Source organism: Asparagus officinalis, chromosome 5, assembly GCF_001876935.1.
Source record: "Asparagus officinalis chromosome 5, Aspof.V1, whole genome shotgun sequence".
Lineage (NCBI taxonomy): Eukaryota > Viridiplantae > Streptophyta > Magnoliopsida > Asparagales > Asparagaceae > Asparagus > Asparagus officinalis.
This window is the reverse complement of record NC_033798.1, coordinates 80,897,499-80,908,952: the sequence shown is the minus strand read 5'-3', so window position 1 is coordinate 80,908,952 and position 11,454 is coordinate 80,897,499. Positions and strand designations below refer to the sequence as shown.

General features: G+C 36.5%; 1 protein-coding gene across 2 annotated transcripts in view; it reads left to right on the top strand.

Moving 5' to 3' along the window:
• The window catches only part of LOC109839861 (ubiquitin-conjugating enzyme E2 36-like), an 11,071-nt gene continuing 2,074 nt past the window's right edge, over positions 2,458 to 11,454 (top strand). Inside the window, exons 1-6 of one of the 2 annotated variants that reach the window (XM_020408297.1) lie at positions 2,458 to 2,653; positions 2,754 to 2,781; positions 2,900 to 2,986; positions 5,925 to 5,983; positions 7,303 to 7,344; positions 7,425 to 7,498. In XM_020408297.1, the coding sequence (XP_020263886.1) occupies positions 2,618 to 2,653; positions 2,754 to 2,781; positions 2,900 to 2,986; positions 5,925 to 5,983; positions 7,303 to 7,344; positions 7,425 to 7,498 (326 nt within the window). In that variant the 5' untranslated portion in view covers positions 2,458 to 2,617. The remainder of the gene's footprint in view (positions 2,654 to 2,753; positions 2,782 to 2,899; positions 2,987 to 5,924; positions 5,984 to 7,302; positions 7,345 to 7,424; positions 7,499 to 11,454) is intronic. The other variant, XM_020408298.1, reaches the window with a different exon arrangement.

Genomic DNA, 11,454 nt, shown 5'->3' with positions numbered 1-11,454 from the left:
TCTTGGATCAAACTTGAGCTCTAAGAAATCAAAATCAAGTCATTCATTGCATTCTTTTGAAAACTAATCGATTAGCTAATTGATTAGTTCATCAACAAGAATACCCAGAAGCAGTGACTCTGGATTTTAGGATATTTACAAATTTACCACTGGTTCACTAAAATAACCATATATTGAGTTCTACAACTCCGATTTGATTAAACTTGATTCGTTGGATTCGTAATTGAAAGGTAGTTAATATTATATGATTCTAAGCTGAATCAAACAAAATTATCTTACACGTTTTCACTTGAAACACATTATAGCACCTCCAACGATGAGCTATTGTGGTAATTTTTGTTCTAATTTTTCTTGCGTTTTCTCTGGCCATTGAGCTTCAATTGGATGTAAGATATCTTCATTTGAGCTATTTTTTTATTCAGTCCTTTTTTTCCTTGAAAATGCATTTAAAACACTTAATAACAAATAGAATTATTCAAAAATCATGGGAAATGAGGTATAAAAATGCAATAAAATTGTTAGTCATTAATGCACAACATTTTCATGTACAACAAGTTAAGAGAAAGTAATCTGCTAGATTTAATTTCAAAATCTATACTATCAAGGAAGTGGTACGTTGCATAGAATCTATACTATCGAGGTTCTGATGTAATGTTTTTTTTGCATCATTATTATTCAATTAGTGATGACCACTAGAACTTGTGTGTTCGAATGTTCCTTATCAGTTTTGCTTCTCTTTTTTATCGAGTTATTTTCTTATAGTTCTTTACGAGTGTTTTTCTCATCTTGAATATATGCATCTCTTTTCATTACTTGGTATCTCCTCATTTGTTATCAATGTTCAATCTCTGAGAGTATATATTCCATGGAATATACTTTGTTATCTGTATTCGTTTCTTTTCTCTCTTCATGCTTGATGTGGGTCGCTTGTCTAACAATCATTAGTCTTGTTTCTTCCTTTCTTCCTCCAGATTGTAGGAGTAATTAGTTGTGGATCAGATTATGTCGTTCTGTATTATTTTACCATCATGGAATTAATAAGTGGTTATTTACAGTTTTACCCTTTATATTATATATTTCTTAGTTGGACTTCCCCCTTGTTATGTCATATATAGATACTTTACTATGTGTGGCTGCAGTTTTACCTAGAGTTGATTTTTATTAGTGGACCCACCTTAGATGTTTGTTCCTTGTTTTATCATTGTTTTTACAGTAGATTAGATAAATGTGTCATGCGCGTAAGAGCAAGTACAGCAATCTCCTAGTAGGAAGCTCTTGTTGGAGTGCTCTCAAGCATGGGGCCCACTTAGGAGCTTCCTACTAGGAGAAATATTCCAACAAACTCCCAATTAGAAACTTAAATATTATTTAAAAAATCCATTCTTCTACCTCTAACATTTTATAAATATATTTTAAAACAATAAATCTAATAAAAAAATATTTCTTAATGAGCCCCCACTCCTTAGGAGCTCCCAAGTGCTCCACAAATCTGTGGAGCTCTTAGGAGCTCTATGATGAACCCCACCGCCAACTAGAACTTAAGAGCCTCCTTAGAGCAAAGGCAGCAAGCTCTCTTCAGAGCTCTCAAGGCTGACGTGGCCGTGGAAAACTTCTTCCCCCCCTCCAGCAAGCTCCCAAACCCTCCCAAGCCCCACTCTCAAGGCTGACGTGCCTCTTGAGAGCTTCCGAGCTCCCAAGCGCTCCACAAATTTGTGGAGCGCTTGGGAGCTCCCAACTGGTCGGAATTTAACAAAAACCCCCCTCAAAAAGTACACCTTCGCAGATCTGCCCAAAATTGAAGCAAAAATCAAAAATAAAGGAAATCACTGACCTTAACGAAATCGTATTTGGAGGAGGCGTTTCGGCTGGAGGATCGTTGGATTGAAGAGGAGGAAGAGGAGGAGGAAGAATCGGCCTTTTTCTTGTTCTCGTCGGATTCCTTGCCTTTGTCCGCGTGATCGCTGACGATGATTTCACTGCCGGTGATCGCCGTCATCGCAGCATAGGTTAGGTTCGGTGATTGAGTTGGGATGATGAAGAATTCCGGATTCGCAACGAAAAATTTCGAGGTTTCTGGAGATTTAATCGGCAAAATTTTGGGTTTTTTTCCCTGAGTTCTCGCTAACGATGATTTCACTTGCTCTTAAGAGCTTGTTAGAACATGTTAGGAACTTATCCTTACCCCATCATCCTTAGGAGCCTTCTTAGGAGACTACTGACCTTGCTCTAAGGACTCCCTTGACTCGATTCTCATATGGCGAGAACATCTCCGTCCGTCCTAGACGCATTATGTGTGGACCCCATCGAGGGCGTAAGGTTGACGCGAATAATATAGGCTAAAGGCATAACATTTTCCCGTACGAAAAGAAAAGAATAATATTTTCCCTTTAATAATTGCGCTCGTCGCCCTGAAGTCCTAAAGAGCAAATAAAGAAGGGTGAAATTATTAAAAAAAAAAAAACACATGCGAGTCTTCTTTACAGCAAAGCTTTAAATAACACAAACCATCGATCCGAGCCCCGACGGCTTCTCTCCTCTCTCATTAAAAAGGATAAAACCCTACCTCGTCGCTCATTAAAAAAAAAACCTAGTTTTCTACGATCCAACAATCGATTGGATGGCGAATAGCAATCTACCTCGGAGAATCATCAAGGTCCGTATCTCGATCGGATCTGTGTTTACTTGATCATCTCCATTTCTAGGGTTTTAACTTTTTTTTGGGGGGATTCTTGGTTCGTTTGTTGTTTGAACAGGAAACGCAGCGCCTGCTCAGCGAGCCAGGTAACGATTCAGCTGAATCTTTCGGTCGACTAAGAATTTTGTTTTTTTTATGTTGTAGGGTTTTGGGGATTTTGGGGATTTTAGGGTTTTGATTTTTGGATGTTGTTGCCTTTTGAAGCTCCTGGTATTAGTGCGTCCCCATCTGAGGAGAACATGCGCTACTTCAATGTTATGATCCTTGGTCCCACGCAGTCTCCATACGAAGGTATTCAGCTAATGACGCCTATAATTGCTAATGTTTCTTTGTTCGGTTTGAAATGTGTCTCCTCCTTTTGTTTGTTGGGTGATTCGATTGGTTGGTGATTTTTCTTGTCATTTTTCTGATAACTTGTGCTGTTTGAAATTGCTCATCATTCATTGAATCATATATACTACGCTGTTTGCTCAAGAAATCACTTTTTTGACTTGGTGGACACCAATTTTTTGATGATTATGGGTACTTATTTGAATGCTAACAGACAATTTTTAGACACATATTATACATAAGCCTCCAAATTCCATGGGCCTTCTTAAACAAATGTAATCTATGATTTATATTACACAATACCAAGTTAAGGAATCAAAGTAGAGATTTTTGATGTTTGTTAACAATATCCTTACGGTGCATTCTTGAATCAAGTAGAGCATAGTTCTGATAATTGTTGATTATTTAATGAGAAATGTTCTTGGACAGTCTTGAGGTGAAACCACTTATTTGTCAAGGAAGTGACTCGATGCATATATAGGCACCATAACTCTTCTTCTCCATATCTCAAAAGGGAAAAGACAACCAAATTGCTAGTATCGTAGAATGGCTATTACGAGGATATTGCTAGCCTTATTTTTGCCCCAAGGTTTTTGTTTCATATCTAGAATGTTAAATAATTCTTTTACCCGGGATCTAAAAATGCCAATCAGTTAAGAGGGTGCTATATAGTTAAAGTTCAATTATGCAATCCTGATTGGAGATCCTACTCATCTTAACCGAGTTCCTATTTGCACAACAGTAGGTAGATTCTTCTGTTAGTGTTTGAATGACAGTCTGAGGAACAGGTTAAGCTTGTTGTTATACACCTGTATTATTCTACTACGACTTCACTCTCCTAGAGCAATATGCACGTTACAAGAGGTAATTTTCCTTTCCATCTCTTCATTGAGGATGTACAACAGAGATTTACCATATGATAGGCTAGATTTGTATCTGATCATAGAGATTAGCTACTTGCATCTCTCACTAGAAAGAATCAGATATGTTTGCAGTACTTTTAGATCCAACCTTGACGCCATGTTCAGTGCTAACCATCTGACCAAGTTTGTTAGATGACTAAAAGAGCTGTTTTTTCTTGATCAATTATAATTTGTCTCCTTGAGATAAAATTCTGATACTGGTGAGATCATTGCATGTGGACTCTATAGAATTATGGTAATACCTGCCTGGAAAGGGAAGGTGTCTTCTGATTGAGTTGCAGACTTCAAAATCTTTGTATCTCTATATAGCAGTATGATAGTTGGTGAGGTAAAACTACAGAAGAAGCCTTTATTATCTGGAAGTTACACTTCTATATCTGCAATGTGAATCTAAGAGTAGTATCTGCATAAGCAGAAGATACTAGGGTTACCATGTTCCCGCCCAGTAAGCTAATAAAACTTCCATATTTTGCATCTGACTCCTTTGAGATGATTTTATTTTATTTTTCAAATAAAAAGGTTATAGTTGAGATGTCTAGCCTTCTAAAATAGAGGTCTTTTGTTGTGGAACTTTACTGCTGCATAAAATAAAAAGTGACAAAGCTGACTATGTGTACAAAGCTCACTAAAGATCTTCCATTGACTACTATGTTAGATCAGTGATGACCAATGACAATCACCACTGATTTTTCTTCATTTTCCTTTGTTCAGCATTGATTGCTCTATGTTTTGAAACCATTCTTTCAAAATATTCTTGTCCACAAGTATCATGTTGAGTTTTTGTCCTGGATTTGGAGCCACAATGTAAGGTAATACTCACATTATTAAAAAGGTGGAAAAGGTTTACTTATTATTATCATTAAAAGTTTTCACACTATGGACCCAGAATGAACCTGGACTACGCAATGGAAAAAATTTTACTACTGAAAAGGCTTAGTACGTCGCAAATATATACACTTATAGATGCATTCATTTGATGACAAGGCTTTGTTTATGGCTTGATCCAATTATAGGGTAACACCCAACTTATAACATATATCCACGCCCAGATGGCTTGCTTAAGAAGACCTTGAGTGTAAACTATTTTCACAAAGAGGCCTAGATTCTTTGGACCACTTAAGCGGCCACAGATACTTCCAAGTTATAGTTGCATGGAACCCGGTTTGTTCTGGTTCAGGAAACGAAAACGGGAGCGTGGTACCCCGCTTATTTGGAATCGGGTACGAGGGGGTAGGCTTACAAGGTACGCTAGGGAACATGATATGGTTTATGTTGGGTTTTTAAATATAGAATCGTGGTACACTTTTTGTTGTTTATATTCCTGAAAATGTTTGTTTTCTTTCAAATATTAGCTAATATGAATTTTAAATATGGTTGCCTAAGTTGGCGAACTGGATCCCATAGGGACATGACCCAGTTTGCTAGCGTACCACGTTCTGGGATGATTGAACCCGGGTCGTGGTTTGCTATAGTGTCTCACGTTCCCAACATCTATGCATCAAGTCTCTAGTAAGGGCCTTTGACTCCGCCCAAGTAGCCTCATAAAACCTGCAATTGCAGCCAAGGACGTCTTTTACGACTGAAATTGCTTAGGTGATTTTTCTGTGTATCGTTCCTTGCTATTAGCTCTTTTTATCATGTCAGCTATTATCATGTGTACCTACACTGCCATTTTATCTGATTCCTATTGATGGTCTTTTGACATAATGTATACTGTTTGTTTTTAGGTGGAGATTGCCATATTTTTATCTCCTGTATTTTATAACTATGTACATGGAAGAAAGTGCATCTGATTAATATTACTTTGTCAAATGTGTACTAAAATGGAATCCGTAATAATATAGCTAGATTTAATTAAGAGGAGACAATACTAGTTGTAACATATTACATTTTGTATGGTTGAGAGTCTGATATTCTTTTATAGTTAAATGCCTACTAATAGGGCATACTCTTTTTTCGGTTTGTCTTACTATCAGGAGGTGTTTTCAAGCTTGAGTTGTTTTTGCCTGAAGAGTATCCAATGGCCGCCCCAAAGGTGAGAGAGCTGGGAAACACACATGTTTTTTATTATGTTTATTAGGCTATTAGCTGGTATAAACTATCGCGGTGATTACTTTTATAAATTAAGGTTGTCTCTTGCTTTCAAAGGAACCTTGCTCTATACAAAAAGAACTAAAAGCGTGTGCTGTTGCACTGATAGCCTCTCTATCGCTATGTGAGATTAAAATAAGCTGCCTTTTGACACTAAAACTGGGAAATATTTGCTTGTTTCACATACAATTAACTAAAGCAAACTTGGCCTCTGATCTCACTTATTGCGCATACTGAATCTAGCAAGATGCAACTATGATCATCTCTCATGCATGCAGTAAAGTTTTGATGGTTTCCAACACATGGAAGCCAGTTATACTATTTGAAAAATCTTCCTCAACCTGCATGCCCTCCTTAGTTCTTAGCAACAATGATCACAAGCCTTTCGGCTGAACACAAAGCTCTGCGAATGGTTCGGAAAATCATTGTTATTGACTGTCAATCTTTAATCTTATATCAACCCTAATATTCGTTCCAAATTATTTGCCAGTTGAAAACAATGAACAAGAGAGTGGCTTACAACAAATTGTGGAGAAGATAGGTCAGCTTATAAGATGACATACTACCCAAGAGCAACATCTAAAAATTTTCAGAACTTACAAAGGTTCTAGAAGAAAGAGGAAGATGATAGGTTGGAGAATAGCCATCAACTCTTAAGTCATAGATAAATGCTAAAGAGCCAAAAAGGAAACTATACCAAACTACTTTTGAATTCCTGTTTAGTAGTATGTTTGATATTACTGGGCGATGCCTTGTTCTTTGTAGAATCTACCGTGTTACCTTGGTCAGTGGCATTTTCATTATCTTTTCTTATGGATGGATTTGAAGTCAGAAGTTTGTATGCTAGCCCTTGTGGTTTTAACATATTTATTTTGGAGTACTGGACGAAATTTCTTTTATATTTGTTCTCTGCAAGCCTTTTGACCATTACTTGCCTAAAAGTTGTCACTGTTATTTGGTGAATGATTATAGCTGAATTTGCAATATTAGCAAATATTTTCAAGGTCCTGGTGACTAATTAGAAAAACAAAAAGACAAGGGGGTGTTGAGAGGTTACATGCCTGAGAATTGTGAAGACTTCTCCCTTTGTGATTACGCTGAAAATGCAAAGGTCTATTATATCCTTATGTCTGTGACTTTGTCGTAATAAACCAAGAAACCTGTCAAGTTACGATATTTGTTTTTAAATACGTGTCTTGCCTTTCTCCAGTGTGCATTGTATTTGAATTGCCTTTTTCATTCTTTGAATGCTTACTTAAACAGGTTCGATTCCTCACCAAAATATACCATCCTAACATTGACAAGGCAAGCATTTTTTTTATCCTTCTCAGTCTATGGCCCATAAAGAATCATTCTTCCCTAAATATAAGTTTTACTGCATGCAGCTTGGAAGAATATGCCTTGATATTCTGAAAGACAAGTGGAGTCCAGCTTTGCAGATCCGAACAGTATTGCTAAGGTGATAAATCTATTCTACTTATTATATTTTTTGTGTGTATTGCAAAAAAAAGTATACTTTAGTTTAGCCTAACTTGCATAAATGCGATGTGAACCTGCAACCAATATTGTACAAGAAGTTGTTTGCTTGTTTTTAAAGATGGGTATACCATTCATGTTAGAAATGAGAGACATGAGGCTTATTCATCTTGTTGGTAAATGATTCTTGGCACTGGATTATGGCTGCTGATTTTTATGACATTCTTATTTAGTTCCAAATGCATAACCGGCATCTTTTCAGTAAGTTTCCAAGGTGAAGTTGGGAGATTTTTCATATCTATCTATCTACCTATTAGCAGTTCAGTGAATACGTAATGGTATTGTGCTCCTCATGTTGTCATCTTGTTAGTAAATAATCCTTTGGCACTGGATTATGGCTGTCGGTTTTATGACATTATTATTTATTTCCAAATTCTCAATGAGTTTCGCAGGTGAACTTGGGAAATTTTCATATCTATTTATTTGATTTATGATTTCTGAGTAGGGGTGGAATGAACCAAATAATTAATAAATAGTTCATCAATTTTTCGTCTAAAGTATTCATTTATATTCGATTTGATTATTCATTTAAAAGTTTAAACAAAGGTACATTCGATTCATTTGTTTATTAACTATTCGTTTATATTTTTACGCTTTATTTTATATATTTATTTTATTTCACACTATAGTCATTTCAAACTTTTATTAATCTATACCCATTACCCCCTATAATAGACACCATTTACAAACTGAGTCCATTTCAAACTTTTATTGACACATACCCCCTTATAATCACTGTTATAAATAGCGGTAAATAGCTCCGCAATAGCGGCGCTAATAGCGTTAGCGGTCCCTTCCCGCGACGCTATCACCCGCTACGCTATCGCGCAATAGCGGTGACATATTACGGAATATGTTTGTTTGCAATAGCGATCAATAGTGTGTCATAACGGTAAATAGTGAGCGATTGCATTCGAAATTTGCTTTTTGACTGCTATTTAAAAGCGGTTTGAGGCTTATTTTTTAAAATTAAACTTAACCATTGACCATTGCATTCCACCGTCTCCATAGTGATTTTTAGCATACTCCCGCCACCTTTCATAGCCTCTGGTACCTACCTTGATACTTCCTCTTACCTCCTTCATCGTGAGCTCCTCTTAGGGCAGTCCTGTAACCGCTAATCTCTTCTTCTCGAAGACGATTTTTTGACTCCTCCAGTCATCTTCGGTATTACGTGATGGTTACATGTCTATTTCATGTTTAGGATCTCTTTAATCATCCAATATGTACTTCTAGATTTCTTAGATTTTTCTTTAATTTTTTTAGTATTTATACATATCTAAATTAGACCGCTATTTGACTTTGCGCTTTTTATCGCTATTTTGCCGCAATAGCCTTAGCGATACCTCACCGCTACGCGACGCTATCCGCTATTGATAACCTTGCTTATAATAAACACTAATAACAAACCAATAAACTATATCCACTTCAAATTTTTATTACACAAATAGTTGTACCACCCTATATATAAGTATCCATCATCCTGATAGATGACCCTATCTAACTAGGGTTTCTCGCTTTTTTCTGCCTAGTGGTGGTGCTACTTTTGGAGATCACTCGTAGTGGTAGATCTCTTGCAGATCTCTCACGAGATCTGCTCTCGTCTGATGTTCTCTCGCCCTCTCCACTAAAAGTGATATCCCGTCGCTCACTCTCCACTCGCTTCGACGAGAGCGTCAAGTTCAACCCTCCAAGTCAACTTTCTAGGTGTTGGTCTGTAATCCCGAGCTCTAGAACATTGTTGATTGAAAATTCTAGAATAATTAGCGAGTATTCACAATACTATTTGAATCAAATTTGAATATTATTTTGACATTTGCTTCAAATATGAATTCAAACAATAAATTTCTGATCGAACTCGAATTCGAATAGCTTAGTAGTCGATTTGATTTGTTTCCGCCCTTACAACATTCATGAATATGTAACGGCATTGTGCTTTGCTTTTTCTTTATTTTTTTTAAAGAATGGTTCTTATTCCCCATAAATCAACAACACCATCCAAAATCATGATCCCCTTTTGTACCACCATAAGGTCTCATGGTTTGAGCCGATTGAAAGACACAAAATTGCAACTTTTCACTGACCGTAGAGTGATAAACCAATTCTCTTAAAGCTATTGCCTTATTCTTATGGAATAAGGAAGTTTGTAGGAGACTACATATTGGATAGTCTGAACTTGTGCACCTGGAGTGTGTTTCCAAAAATCAACTTGAGCATGGTAAACTAGATAAAGTTTAAACAGAGATGGTATTATACAGGTGATTTCTGTCCTTGAAGTTACAGCTCATACATTAGTGGTCCGTCTTTCAATCTGAATCTTGTTTGGGGTTTTTGCCTTGAAACCCATAGCTTTACCCCATTTAGTTATGGATCCACTTAGTTTTATCTATATTTATACACCCAAAAAACTTTCTCTTCTTGTCTTTAAACCCAAAACCTGAAATACATACTATATGTATACTGTATTTACAAAAAGAAAACCAAAACCCCAGAGTACCCTTATCTTCCTCCTCTCTTTACACATAACCCATTACGTTCTTTTTCACTCATTCCATTCCAGCCTCTTTCATTTGTTCCTCTTCACCCTCTACACCATTCTTCCCCCTATTCTCCCTTGCCTCATCCCTCTGCCTTGTCAAACGCCCCGCCTCCTCTACTTCCTCATCATCCCTCCCTTCTCTTCTGTACTATAATTTCTCCTTTTCTTCCAACAACAAAAAGAAAAAGAGAGACTCACCAAGTTCTATACCTCTTCGCATCATCGGCCACCTTCACCTCCTTACCAAAACCCTCCGCCACTTCATGCCCCTCCTTTCTGGAACCACAGCCCTGCCACCCTCCTCTGCTTTGGCGCTCGCCCTGCCCTCATCGTTTTGGTGACTTTAATTATTGATGTGAATATGAAGTTTAAGTGCATGGATGATGCTTACAAAGTGTTTGAAAAAAAATCATAATATAGTCATTGATTTGGAATTCAATGCTTGTGGATTTAACAAAAGTTGAACTCGTAAGCGAAGAAATGAATGTTTGGAGATTGCAATATGATGGAGGAGAGATGCGTGCAATGGACATTCCAAGCATTTTGAATGATTGTGGAAAGAATACTTAACGATTGTGGAGGTACTCTCAATTGACCATCTCAAATCATTTCATGATGTTCGGAACAATGAGATCCATGAAATGATTTGAGGGATCATCAAAGTGTTGATTAAGACAACACTTCTCTGTGTGCGGCGTTTTTTAAAACACGCGCAAGGTGTTTGATGAAATGTTTGTGAGAAATTATCATTTTTCTTGTAATTAACAAAGCTGCATCAACTTATAACGTATGATATGTCACATTTTGTAAAAACAACTTAATTATTTGAGCTCTTTTAATAAAATTATAGGTGTTATACAATTAGATAATATTGTATTTTGTTTGTGAATGAGCTTGTATCAGATGTTACGGTGAATCATCTTGTTTATCATGTTGTATATGTTAGTGCATATTTTGCGAAGTGCAAGTATAACAAGAAAAACGTGAAAGTATGGCAATAAAAAACATAAGTATAGCAAAGGCCTGTAAATATAGCAACAAAAAGCATTAAGTATAGCAATAAAAACCTATAAATATAACAATAAAAAAATATTTGTATAGCAACTTAAACCTACAAGTATAACAACAAAAGAGCATAAGTATAACATCAAAAATTTATTAGTATACCAGCAAAAGACACAAGTATAGCAGCAAAAACTCTAAGTATGTCAATAAAAAGCATAAGTATAGCAACAAAAGACATAAGTATAGCAACAAAAAGCGCATGTATACAGCAAAACAGAGAGATGAGGGTTACTTTGCTCCTAACAAAGACAGAGAGAGGAGAAATTAATGGAGGA